Source organism: Squalius cephalus (assembly GCF_949319135.1).
Source record: "Squalius cephalus genome assembly, chromosome: 14".
NCBI lineage: Eukaryota > Metazoa > Chordata > Actinopteri > Cypriniformes > Leuciscidae > Squalius > Squalius cephalus.
In genome coordinates this window covers 28,333,143-28,347,733 of record NC_137135.1, presented here as the reverse complement: position 1 = coordinate 28,347,733, position 14,591 = coordinate 28,333,143, and the positions used below count along the sequence as shown (strand labels likewise).

At 37.9% G+C, this 14,591-nt stretch overlaps 1 protein-coding gene across 4 annotated transcripts in view; it reads left to right on the top strand.

Moving 5' to 3' along the window:
* LOC307170931 (A disintegrin and metalloproteinase with thrombospondin motifs 2) overlaps window positions 1-14,591 on the top strand; it is a 187,224-nt gene that overhangs the window by 81,479 nt on the left and 91,154 nt on the right. For all 4 annotated transcript variants that reach the window (XM_079892246.1, XM_079892247.1, XM_079892248.1 and 1 more), the window contains exon 3: window positions 873-1,044. In XM_079892246.1, the coding sequence (XP_079748372.1) occupies window positions 873-1,044 (172 nt within the window). The remainder of the gene's footprint in view (window positions 1-872; window positions 1,045-14,591) is intronic.

Genomic DNA, 14,591 nt, shown 5'->3' with positions numbered 1-14,591 from the left:
AAAGCGAATGTGAGATGTCGCTCTGATTGGTTTATTTCACGCTACGCCCAAACCACACCTATGAATAATGAAGCTACTTCAGACCAACCCATTTTAGATTTGCGTCGGGTGCAAGAGTCATTTATCCCACCGGTATAATAGCAACAGCGCCCAAGACCCGCCCACAAAGTTACTTGCGTTTCGTGCTTGATACTTGCATTTCAAATCGTTAAAATAGGGCCCATAGGGTTAATGCCTATTTTATTGCCCCTTATTTGCATGAAGGAAAGAATTAGCGTAGACAAGGAAACCGGTGGACTCGATGTCCTGACAGGCTGTATTTTTTGCAAGCTCCACAAACACATACATTTTTCATGACGATGATAAATTGAAATACAAAAACTACTGAAAACACACTGACTCAGGACCGCTCTTACTGAATACCAACCTACTCTACACTGAGCTGCGGCAGAGCACAGCACACATCTCCCTCGTGTGACGTAAAATGACGCGATGTTGAAAAAAAGCGGTTTGTACGAGCAGTCAAAGAAACGCTCACTTTATCTACTAAATTGGTGTCCTTATGTCGTTTTAAAACATTTTAAATCCTGCATTATCTTTTCATATGGTATTTTCATACACGGTTATATATTCATTTAGGTTTTTTTTTTACCTGCAAGATGCTCTTTAAGTACTTTCTCAAGGCTACAAAGAAGGACTGGAAATGTCTTCCTCTCATCAGCAAGGAATTCAACCCAACAAACATCTGGCATGAGTCCTTTATTCTCTGTGTCACTCAATTTATCACAAGATGTCTAGAACATATCAAATATTATGGTATTGTAATTATAATATAAGTTTGGCACACTGTATCTGTTTTTTTCTTCTCACAGGCAGGGATGATCAGAACTGAGCAGGAGGAGTTTTTCATTGAGCCAGTGGAAACGGGACATCATGTGATGGAGCAGGAGGAAGAGAAGGGTGGCCGTTCTCACATTGTGTACCGTTCTGCCGCCTTGAAGAAGCCTCCTGTTAGCTCACTAGCTGCAGACTTTCACTCAAGAGGTAAGTCCTGATCAGCACCTTTTCATGTTAGTGTTTATGTTAACCTGTAAATTTTGCAGTCCCTTTTGTGTTATGTAGTTGTACCATTGCCCCAGCACTGTCTAATATGTCAGCATTTCTAAAGCCTTTAGTCTCTAAAGCATTTCATTCCAATTCTAGCAGTTTATAGTGTGATTACAACTAGTGGTTCATGTGGTAGACATGCTTAGTTAACTCAAAGACTCAGAGGCCTCTGGTCAGCTTGGGTTTCACTGTTTGGATAATCGTCCACAGGCTGCCCAGCTGAGTCCGACATAATGTGTCTTATTCAGTGTTGGGCAGTAACGCATTACTTAGTAACGCGTTACTGTAATTTGATTGCTTTTTTAGTAACAGAGTAATGTAACGTTACAATTTCCAAAATAGTAATTAGATTATAGTTCCAAGCCCAAGTTACTATATGTTACAGCTGTGTTATATTGCTGCCAACAGAATGCGGTGTTTTATCATCTACATTGTAAAAAGAGAAATAGCTTTTCAGATGCCTGCCTGTCGCACACGCAAGTTCGCGACGTCATCTACCCGAGACTTTGACTGGTAAGAGCTTGCACGGCGTTAAACCAATGAAAACAAACTCAGCATGGAGAGAGAAAATTACGCGTTCTGTAGCTGTAAATAAAATCATTATTTTAAGTTTTTTTCTTTTGATGGTAAGAACATCATTGTGCGCTGTCAATTATGTGGTGGGAAGAAGAAAACCTTTTCAACTGCGAAAAAACTCGACATCTAATTTGTTAACACACCTTAAAGGGCAGCACAGCACAGTAAAACTTTTCGAGAAAGTATTGGGCACGGAGAGCAATGCATCAACTTCTACTGTCGAGTCCAGTCCAAATATAAAAATATTTGAAAGTTGGAGTTAAAAGTCAGAAGAGACTGGCTTAATTTTGTTTGTTGCGAGAGTATGCACTTCCCAATAAAGTTAATTCATGAGCTGGCATACAGAATGCATTTCCCAATAAAGTTAATTCATGAGAAGGCTAAAGAGGTTATTCTGTTGTTTTTTTGTTTTTTTTTGTTTTTTTGAGGGGGTGGGGTGGGGCTAGTAACGTAACTAGTAATGTAACTAATTACAATTTTGAAATAAAGTAATCAGAACAGTAGCTTGATTACTTTTAAAAGGAGTAATCAGTAATTTAATTACATTTCCAGAGTAACTTGGACAACACTGGTCTTATTGCATGTAATGAACTGCCACATTTAACGTCTCGGTTACGTATGTAACCCTCGTTCCCTGAAACACATTGAACGTCTCGTTACGTATGTAACCCTCGTTCCCTGAAGGGGGCAACGGGAGACGTTACGTTGACGTGACGACTTAATTGGGATCACTTCAGGGAGTCCTATCACTTCAGGGAGTGTCTACAGAATGAGCCAATGAACATTGGAAGCGGGTGCACATACCTTTGTTTTTCGCTGAGGAGCCGAGATCGTGACGGCCGTGCAGCGATGGTCAGCAACTGTGACGACGGGACGTAACGTCTCCTTTAGGGAACGAGGGTTACGTATGTAACCGAGATGTTCCCTTTCAGTCGCTCACGTTCGCTGTTACGTCGAAGTGACGACATAATTGGGATCCCTATGGAAAACACCACGGTTGCTGCCACATCCAGGGCCCTACGCAAGACTCTCAGACCCCCAACTGACTGGGGCGGAAGATCTGCGTAGAGGGAGTTCGAACTGCTGTTCCGTTATAACCCACACAGTGGAACTCTTGGATAACACTGGGAAAGCGTGCCTTTCCAGAGGAGAGGGACGCTGCGGAAGCCACATCCTGCCCGGATGGAGGTAACATGTGGAGAATACACATATGGACAGGCCGGTTAGGGGCAGTACAACGTGTTAGGTGTCGCCCAGCCCGCAGCTCTACAGATATCTGTCAGCAAGGCGCCGTGTGCCAGCGCCCAGGAAGAAGCAACGCTCCTAGTGGAGTGGGCTCTAATCCCGAGCTGGCAAGGCACGCCTTGGGCTTCGTAATCCAAGGCGATGGCATCCACTATCCAGTGGGCTATCCTCTGCTTGGAGACAGTCTTTCCCTTCTGCTGGCCTCCGTAACAGACGTAGAGCTGGTCTGAGGTCCTGAGGCTTTGCGTTCTTCCACGTATAGGCGTAGAGTGCGAATGGGACAGAGAAAAGCCAGGGATGGGTCTGCCTCCTCCAAAGGCAGCACTTGCAGGTTCACCACATGGTCCCGGAAGGGAGTGGTAGGAACCTTGGGCACGTATCCAGGCCGGGGTCTCAGGATCACGTGTGAGTTACGAACGGGCCGAATTCTAGGCATTTGTCGGCCCTAAGTGGCTGAGGTGACTGAGCGCCATGTCCCTGTGTTCGCACAACTGCTCCCTCAACTGAGCCAGAATGAGCCAGTCGTCGGGGTAGTTGAGAATGTGAACACCACGCTCGCACATGTGAGCAATGGCCGCCTCCGCGACTTGGGTAAAGACACGGGGCGACAGGGTGAGCCCGGAGGGTAAGACTTTGTATTGATATGTCCACCCCTCGAATGCGAAGCGAAGAAACAGTCTGTGTCGAGGGAGACATATCGGCTGGAGGGACCGGCTCGATCGCACAGGGGCATTGTCCGCCAGAACACGTGTGAACTAAATGCCCCTGAAGCCTGGGTCGCCGAATTACCCAACCTGGGAGAGTCCAGGAACTGATATTTATTGGTCTCCCTCATGTCCGCCAGGTTGAGCCAAAGGTGGTGCTCCTGGACCACCAAGGTGTACTTCATAAAAACCGTATACATACTGGGAACTATATTCTCAGAAGGCGAAGCACTGCTACTTCGGTGGAGTGATTTGCTCACAGCACCTGAGAAGCCCGTGGTGAGGAGTAGAGAGTTTGCTCAGAGTTGGAGTAAATCACTCCGCAGAAGTAGCAGTGCTTCGCCTTCTGAGAATATAGTTCCCAGTATGTATACGGTTAGAAGATGACTGTGTCTCATGTGACCTTGTTATTTGTACACGCTGTGAATCACAACATGTAAATAGGAAAATGTTGGCGTTATTTTGTCACTTATTGGGAGCAGTATGCTAGATGGAGCCGATTACCTCCAGTCTTTGTGCTAAGCTAGGCTAGCGGTGGGTGCGTCAGACAGAGTTACGGCACGCACGGAGATGAAAATGGTATGTATGGACTTATCTAACTCTGGGGGATACGGTGAATAAGCTAAAGTCCCAAAAAGTTGGCGTGTTCCTTTAAAGGCTACTTTGAGATTTAGGCCCCGATCACACCAAACACGCTTTTCAGGTTCAAAGCGTTGAGACATACAGCACTGCCCCGATCACACAGAACGAGCAGTGCGCTACATTTTTTATGTTGCTAGGCAACCACCGAAACAGCTGTCCTGTCAGTCAAGTAAATGTCAAATCAGCCTTTTATTTACTTTCTGTTAACATTGTGGTAGTTACGGTTTGTGAAGTCGTTAAGCTCATGGTAACCCGCGAGAGCACCACAAGTTTAACCTCCATCATTGCACTCTCCGGGCGTTAAAATCAACTGTAGTTTTCATCACAACCATTCATTCGATTGGACAGTGGAAAAAAACGCGATGCCGTTGGGCGCATTTTTCCGCTCTGAGTTGTTTTTTTTTCAACTGCAAAAACGCAAGGCACAGCGGGCGGTAAAACGCGAGGCACCTGGGGCGCATAAACAGCGCACAGAACGCTCACTGCCAAAGGAAAACAATTGAAAAAAGGCGCCTCTCACTGCAAAAAATGTGATCGGGGCCTTAGGGAGCTTTTGAGCATTTTACCATGCTGTCAATTGAATGCTTACAAGTGACATTTTGCAGCTCTGCCAAGCAGTTCTTCTAGAGGAGATGTTATTAGCACCATTTGGTCATGTACCTATTCAGGAGATAGAAAATCGATTCCAAGCATTTCTTCAATTGCTCTCTGCGTGCACAAGGCTTAGTCAAGTTTCAGCTGTATTTTCCTCCTTTTAAAATGTGTTTATGGCTAAGCTATTGCATGCTTTCAACCCATGCTGCATGTCAGTACATCTGTTGTCTAAAGTCCTCTGCAGTTAGCGACTATTGGCCCTTTAATGCATTCATATGATTTTTTTTTTACACTTTGCACCTTCAATACAGCCTTTAAATATAGGATTTCTGAAAAATAGATAATAGATATGCTTCATTTCAGATGGAAAACAACATGCAAAAAAACAACAACTTTTGGTTTCATTTCTTGTCAGCCATATGGGAAAAAATATCTGTTTCACATGTAAATAAACAATTATGCAATTAAATATGGGTTCTTCATAACAACCCGTTTATAGTAGCTGCTTGCTAACATTCAAATTAAAAAGGACAGATAAATAATATTTGATTATGAAATGAATACAGAAGCAGATTTAAATTTAAATGAAAAAAGAAAGAAAGAAATGGTCTAGCCCATACTTCTTGTTTGATTACGGGAAAAAATGTTTACCTTTTCTTTTTACATAATGTATAGTATGAATTCATTAGTGCAATTATTAATTGCATTGCATGTTGCACTGTTGAGATTTAATTTTTGTACAAAAAATTCATATTTTATTTTTAGCACTATTTTTATGTGCTGTTGCAGGCTGTATGCAGTCTGTTCGATAACTTTATTCAATTCCTGTATTTAACAGGGCACAGGTAAATATGACATTTATTATGGGTTTATGTGAGTATTGTTTTAAGTTCACTTATATTTAAAGTTGTTATATATATTTTTTTTTTAAGCCTAATAAATGTTAAAACATGTATAGCTTTCAATTACTCTGTAATGTTAAATTAATGTTAAAAACAATCTATTTCATTGAGACATCAGTAGCTGTATTAGTATCTGATACTGGCCTTCATTCATAAAAACATTAAACAATAAATGCCATTAAATAATAATAAACAATAATTAACAATAAATATTAAACAATAATAGGTGCCATTAAACACAAAATCTTTTTTTTAAATGTTGTTTCTAAATTAATTTGGAGATTAACTGTGAAATTATTACATTATAAAATATTAAAACTTATATTAAAAACGTGTGTGCGATTAATCACTGAAGAAATGTGTGATTAATCTAGTTAATTTGTTTAATTGATTGACAGCACTAATATAAATATACATATATTTAATATAACACTATATATGTATGTAATATACGTTTTTTAATCAAAAAATGAAAAATAATAAACTGTAAAACTTTTACCATTTAAATTGATCATTTTCAACCTATTTTCAACTTTGATTTTGCCACCTTATTTGCCGTCATAGATATCTGATAAAGTATATCATATAAATTGTTATATTTGTGTCAGAATTGATAATCATATAATTGATTATATAAAATTGATTTGATCATATAAACAATGGTCACATTTTACATTTAAATGGACAATGAAAGTAAGTTATGACAGCATATGTTTTACATTGTTTTAACTCATCAAAACAAGTTAAGCAATTTTCTACTTTTTTATGTTATACAAGATTCAACTCATTTTTAAAGTCTTTTTAATGTAATTTAAGTTGAAATGACTTAAACATCCAAGTTCATTGTACTTAAAAATGTAAACTTTTTTTTACAGTACTGTGGATCCTTGACTACCATTACCATTCTGATAAACTACACTAACTAATGCACATCAATGTGTGAATTCCCTCAAAAGAAACACATACAATTCAAATATTCACAGATCTCTGTATCTAGGAGCTCATAGTCTCATAGTCTTTCATAATTGTTTAATGGCCTTGAATATGTGAACAGACTCACCCAATGAATAGTTTGCCTTTGTATTGACTTAATTTGTTTGCCTGTTGCTTAGATTTATGCAGACAACAAAACGCAAAATCTTTCTCTGTGTACTGTGCTATGTGTTTCTCTATTTGAAAGTGATATTAGTGATCGTCTTTTTTAGCAATTGACAGTAATTATGGAAATAGTGTCTCTGCAATCAGAGGAGGATAATATGAACTTCCCATGTCAAGCCAGGTTCACACTGTAAGACTAAAGCATGTTTTAGTTTGCCTACTTTACTGTATGTACTGAAGTACCAAACAGACACTGCAAGTCCATTGATTTCAAAGGGGGATGCTATGCCGTAAGATAAAAAAAATTAAAAGAGTTTGCAAAAGTGATGATCTGTCATTCAACCAAAAGTTGCAAACTTTCCCAATTGTAGAGCAAGAGTAGCAATGTGCAAAAAAATAAATACATTTTGAGCCAGATCTGATGATTCGAAGTACAGAAACGCTCTGCTTTTATGATATTTTTGGGACCTAACCTTGTCACTTCACTTTTAATGTCCAATTGATCACCTAAAGTTCAATCAATTGTGACCTTTAGCACTAGAGGCGTTGACGCAAAAGTGCTCCGGTATGAGAGGCATCATAACTTTCAGTCTGTGTTGCATTGTGTAGCTGTGCATTGAACGGGTCCTGGAGTGTGCTGTGAATATGGGGATTATGAAGGTCTATTCTGAGCGCTGCACGTCTGACACCACAGCCGCCAATAATAAAGGAATTAAAGCAGCTGTGGAGAGGAAAAATGAGTTTCCTTAAGAGTGCGTGGCAGAAGGATCTGGAAAGCGACAGATCTTAGCAAAGCGTAGTTTGGTGTTGATGCTTTGTCAGTGACACCTGCTTCTCAGCTGATTTCTGTTATGTTTTTGTGATGTGTATGTGTGCATGCTTCTCTTTCTGTGTAACACCCTGTAATAATAACATTATCCATATTGACAAACTCAATTGTATATGCATTTACATGCATACATTCATCTCTGTACACATGCACAAAGTAGTCTCCCTGTTGCTTGGTGAGCTGAAGTGTGCGCCTATGAAGTGCTAGGGTGAGTCTGGATGGCGTGGGAAGCGACGCTTGGGAGGTGGTCGTGCTGCACTCTGCTGTGAAAAAGCTGAGTTTTTCATGGCCAGACGGTCATGTGACGCAAAGACAACATAACTGAGTTATGTTCCTGCTATGCTGCATTTCACCTTCTCAGAATTAATACCAAGTACTGTAGCACCATCGATTAACAACATCACTGTTCAAGCAGATTAATGGTTGTTCTTGAGGTGAACTAGGAAGCTGAATCGTTCTTTAGAATGTTTACAGTGGTATTATTTACTGAATATGTATGTAAGTTAACGTAATGGTGATTTAAAGCAACAAGGACTGGGTGACGTATTGAAAAGTCACTATACTGTATGTTTACAAGGAATTATGTTCACAAGGATTTTAAGCAACATTGAGACTATGTTTTCAAAAGTCTTTAGATTAGTTTAGCATGCTACTGTTTTTAAAAAGAGAATAGGAGGCATAGTAGCCATAATTTCATAGATGTTATTAAAATCCTATGTGACAGATTCAAATAGTGACGAATCCCTCTTTTATTCTCTAAAACTATAAAATAGTTTTTTTTAATATAATTCATTCATTCATTCATTCATGCATTCATTCATTTGGATGTTACTACAGGAAACATACATTTATTTATTTAATTTAGTATTTGTTTAGTAATAATTTAATAAGATGACTAAAAATACTCAAAAAATATTACTCAAAAATTGATTTTTAAACTATGTGTTGTTATTTGGGTGTATATAAATGAACATTATTAATTATTCTATAGTAATGTGAAAAAGAAAGGACACTCTCTAGAATTGTATGGTTTTACATATCAGAACATAATAAAAATCATCTGGTCGTTAGCAGGTCTTAAAATTAGGTAAATACAGCCTCAGATGAACAAGAAATGACATATTATAATTGTCATTATTTATTGAACAAAAATAAAGCCAAAATGGAAAAGCCATGGGTGACAAACTAAGTACACCCTATGATTCAATTCACCCTTTGCCGGATGTTTGATTGACAGGCGATCTGACCAATCATAATCCACCATCTGCCGAAAATTTCTTGTAGAGCCTCACATCTCTCACATCGTTCTGGAGGAATCTTTGGCCTGCTCTTCTTTGCAACGTTGCTTCAGTTCATTGAGGTTTGCAGGTATATGTTTATGCACAGTTCTCTTAAGGTCCTGCTGCAACATTTCTATCGGGTTGAGGTCTGGGCTTTGACTGGGCCACTGCAAAACCTTGATTCTTTTCTTTTTCAGCTATTCTGTTGTAGATTTGCTAGTGTGCTTGTGATCATTGTCCTGTTGCATGACCCAATTTCGGCCATGCTTTAGCTGTTGGACAGATGGTCTCACATTTTACTCTAATTTGGTCTACAGAGGAGTTCATGGTTGACTCAATGACTGCAAGGTATCCAGGTCTTGTGGTTGCAAAATAAGCCAAAAATCATCAGTGTGATGGACAGTTGGTATTAGGTGTTTGTGCTGAAATGCTGTGTTTATTTTTCGCTAACTTGGCGCTGTGCATTATGGCCAAACATCTCCACTTTGGTCTTGTCTGTACAAAAGAACATTGTTGTTAGTCATGGGGCGTTAAACGTCGGTGATAAGAGCGCGCAATAATTGTCCCGGTGTGTACGGGCCTTAAGTCCTGCTGCCATTTTCTTATTAGAGAGAAGAAGCTTTCTCCTGGCAACCCTTCCAAACATCCCATACTTCTCCAGTCTTTTTCTAATTGTACTGTCATGAACTTGAACATTTAACATGTTAACTGAGGCCTGTAGAGTCTGAGGTGTAGTTTTTTTTTTTTTTTTTTGCAGTTTCTCAGAGCATTGCACTGTCTGACCTTGGGGGAAATCTGCTGGGACGTCCACTCCTTGGAAGATTGGCAACTTGAATGTTTGAATGTCTTGAATGTTTTCCACTTGTGAATAATCTTCCTTACTGTAGAATAATGGACTTTAAATTATTTGGAAATGGCCATATAACCCTTCCCAGAGTGATGGCAGCAACAATTTCTTCTCTAAGATCATTGCTGATGTCTTTCCTTTTTGGCGTTGTGTTAACATACACCTGAATGCTCCTGACAAGCAAACTGCCAAAACTTCTGCTTTTATAGTGGTGATCACACTTGCTGATGATCAATTAATCAAATAAGTACTGATGACTGCTACTTAACCTCTTAATTCCTATAGAAGCAGTAAGGATGTACTTAGTTTGTTACCCGTGGCTTTTCCATTTTGGCCTAGTTTTTGTTAGATAAATAATGACACGGTGCAATGTGTCGTTCATCTGAGGTTGTATTTACCTAATTTCAAGTCCTATAATTAAATTTTTAGCTGTATCACCAAGCAATAATTGTAGGACTTTGTCTCTTTCCAAGTCTGTGTGGATTTCATGTCCCCTTCATTCTCTTTATCAAGAGAATATTCTTTTGGTCAGTGGATTGAGGCATGCACAGACAGATGGACCCCCATGAGGCGTATCCCACAATGCATCACCTGCTTCGACTGCTGCCTCACCCTCAGGATGTTCTCCAAGCAAACACAGTTTGTCTGGATAACTCTACTTTGTTTTTAATGGTTGTGCTTTTTTTCTTCTTGTTTTGCAGTGAAGTTGAACTCTGTTTGGGTCACCGTTTGATGGTTCATTTGGTAGACCAGAAGTAGACAGCTGTCGAGAGGGTTTAATTTTACACCGTGTCTGTTTTTCTGGCCTGTTTTGTCGATTTTGTCTGGAGAAAGTAGGTTGCAAGTGAAGCATCCAACAAATGAGTGTAGTAGCACTTAATTGTCACATTGTTATTCTGTCCATATTGGCAAATCCCTTCTGAGATGGTGTGCACCACCCACATAAACAGGATAAATGAGTGACTCACTAAATCTCATGTGTCATATTTGGCGAGTTGTGTTTATTGTTTCATATGCTGTTTTATTATATAAAAGCAATATCACTAATATTAAATATCACTATTTCCATTGCAAAAAAGGGAAGAATAAAAAACACTTTTAATCTGTCACACAGGATTTTAATAAGATTGTACTCTTCATAACAGTTTTCCAACATCTATTTGGCTACCCACCGCTAGTGCAATATTGATTAATATCATCTTATTTTTAAAACATTCAGTCATTAATCTTTATTTATTGCCATGCAAACAGGTCCAGTTCTTCAGGTGATGTCACCTTACAACGACACTGTTATATTATTACTGGAATGATCCCTCCTGAATAACTTAAGTGTCTTGCAGGAACTGAACCGGAAACCTTTCGATTACCAGTCCTGAGTCTAAACCACTGCACCAAATCCCCTGCTGAATCAGTTTAACTGGCATTTCCCCCATTGTGACTTTTTGTTCTCAAGCAAACCTGCAGGTAAAATAAGCAGCCATTTAATCCCAGTTCTACAGAGCAGCCTCCTACACAGTGACTGTCCAGGCCTATTACATCATGTCTAGGGAGAAATGCACACGTAATGGACAGAAGTGAGAAAAGAAAACGGGAAAAGAATCCTGTTTTCTATTGCTTTTTTTGGTTTGAGCCTTAGTGTTTTCCCTGATGGGTCAATGAGAGGTTAGTACTGTTCATTACTTTTACTCTACTCCTCGATCATTTTAAACGTGTTGTGGAGGAATTTGCTGTATTAAGCATTAATGAATCTGGTGGAAATGCTTAGGGTGGAATGGTCACATACTCACACTCCAGTATAAGTGTTATCTATCTCACTCAAATAATAGTTGTAGACGGTCACACATGCACAGATGGCATCCTGCAAAATTAACTGTAAGTTAGTGAGAAAGCAGTTCCACAATAAGTAGAATGATACTACTTATGTATATGGCTTTTTTTGGCCAGGCCTGTTCTTTCGCAAAGCTTTTGCTTTAAAACGTGCTTTTGTTTGCTTTTCTATCCCGTCTTGACAGATTTTGGTCTCTGTAAGATTCTTCAAAATTTCTCTTTTAGTGTTGCACTCATGGAACAATATGTAAATGATTACATACAATATATATCCAGATGTTCTTACCAAGCTGTACCACAGATGGACAAAAGGTAATTTTAAACATCAGCTCTCTTCTTGCACCTGTTGAATGTCTGAGTTAAACCTCATCCAATTGTCAATCTGGTCTTCATTCTGAGTTTGTCCCCGTCTCCCTTAGCAACCCACGGTCTGATCTGCCTGTCTGTAGGGACTCAAAAACATATAAAATTTCAGCCCAGCAAAGCTGTTGGTTTTCTTTGGTCACGAACAGGAACTGTGAGGACACACATATGGCCTTTGAACTGCGTCCATATAAAACAAAATATTTGGGTTGGACATTTGAGAAGAGACTGTTTAACTTGAATGCTTCGTAGCGACACACAGGACATCAAGGACATGGATTTCCGATATTGCTATCGGAATATATATATATATATATATATATATATATATATAAACCGATAATTTATATATATATATAGTAGTATTATAAGTATAAGTATAATAGTATATAGCATACCGGCCAAAAGTTTGGACACTACAATTTTGAATGTTTTTGAAAGAAGCCTTTTATCCTCATCAAGACTGCATTTATTTGATCTAAAATACAGATTTTTTTTTTGAAATAATTGTTTTCTATTATAATAATACTTATAACCTTTGATACTTTTTTCAGGATTCCTAGTTAAAAAAAGAACAGCATCTATTTAAAATAGAAAAATTTTGTACCAATATAAAACTACCGTTCAAACGTTTGGGGCCAATAATTTTCTTTTTTTTTTTTAAAGAAATTAATACTTTTATTCAGCAAGGATTTGCTAAAAGAAAAAGTGACAGTAAAGACTTATAAAATAATTTCTATTTTAATTTAATGTTGTTCTATTTAACCTTTTATTCATCGATGAATCCTGAAAAAAGTATCACAGATTCAATAAAAAAACTGTTTCCAACATTGATAATAAATCAGCCTATTAGAATGATTCCTGAAGAATCATGTGACACTAAAGACTGGAGTTATGGCTGTTGAAAATCCAGCTTTGCGTCACAGAAATAAAAGATATTAAAGTATATTAAAATATAAATATCTAATATTTCTAAAATAGAAAACTATTATTTTAAATTGTAAAAAAAATTCTGTATTTTTGACCAAATAAATGCAGGCTTGATGCACATAAGAGACTTCTTAAAAAAAAAAAACATTAAAATAGTAGTGTCCAAATTGTTGACCAGTAGTACTGTACTATTATACTATTGCTCCGTAATTATCTATGCTAGTATAATACGCTCTATGCACGAACGTTGCTGACGTATTTCCGGTAGAATCTCAGCCAGTGTCTTTACTTCTGCATATCGCGTTCTATAGCGAAGTGTACTAGCGGCAAAACTTTCATAAAATTCATTTTCTCAGAAACGGAGACAACGATTTTAGAAACCGATTCGCTAGTCGGATTTCGCATGATATGAGAGAATACTCACCCTCAAAGTTGTCAATGTAGCTCGAAATATATAATTTAAAGCCCTTCTCTTTCTTACTCTTAGGTGTGACACCTAACTGCCTCACAATATTGTTAACATCATTCACGTTAACCGCTGTAAGTTCTTGTAAACAGCGAGTGTAATTTACCATAATCTCCACCGAATGCAAAAACGGGTTCCGACAAAGCACCGGATGTAACTGGGCGGGCTGAGACAAAACGTGGAAGCGATCGCCTATTATGTTTACTGCATAGTAAACGGTGTATCAATATATATATATAGACAAAATACATGCAAACCTGTTTTGCATGTGACTTGAATACTATTTACCATTAATGCTACTTTTGGTGCTGGTTTTGTGCTGTGCTTTGTAGTCAATTAACATCCATTGTTTCAACGAGATTCAGATCGCTTCATAAATGTAAATTCGTCTGTCCATGTAATTTTCAAACGATTTATAAATGACCGGAAATTTACCGCTCCACTTCACATTGTCCAATGAAATTTGAACTTGTGCCAGATGACAATTGGTCGGTGTATTATACATTATGTAATATTTTAAAATATGTGTTATGTTGATTTTTAATTGAATCGACACACTACCTTTTATTATTGAAAAAAAAGTTTAAAAATTGCAGTCGAACCATATAGAGAGGGGGTTCAGCGAAAAATCAGCAGCTGGCAGCAGGAAGTAGCTGCCACTGGCAGCTGACGTCAGCTGCCGCTAATAACCGGAAGTCGGAGGTGGATGCCGCTTTTAGCCAGGCAAATAAGTTATTATATCAATATAAAATTTTAGTACTTATTTAAATAAAATACTTCTATTAGTAATTATTTGATATTATTTGATTAAAAAAGGTTTATCAAATATAAATCAAGTAACGAAGATCATAGACATACTGTAGCCTAATACAAAAAAACAACAACATTAAGCTACACTTGAAATTATGAATTTGTACGTGTATAAATATAATGTATCAGTGTACATGTTTGTTTAATAATGAAATCTATTCAGAAAAAAAATGCCTATGTAATCATATTGTATATTTATTAAATACCCATTTATTAAACTTAAATAATGAGAACAGGCCAAGGCAAAATTCCTTTCAGGATAAATCTCTGTCCAAATAGGCCCTATCTTAATTAAATTATAAATATTGTAGCTAATGTATTTAAAGGTTTTTCATAAAAATCAAAAAAAAATCAATTGGAGTGTTCAATAC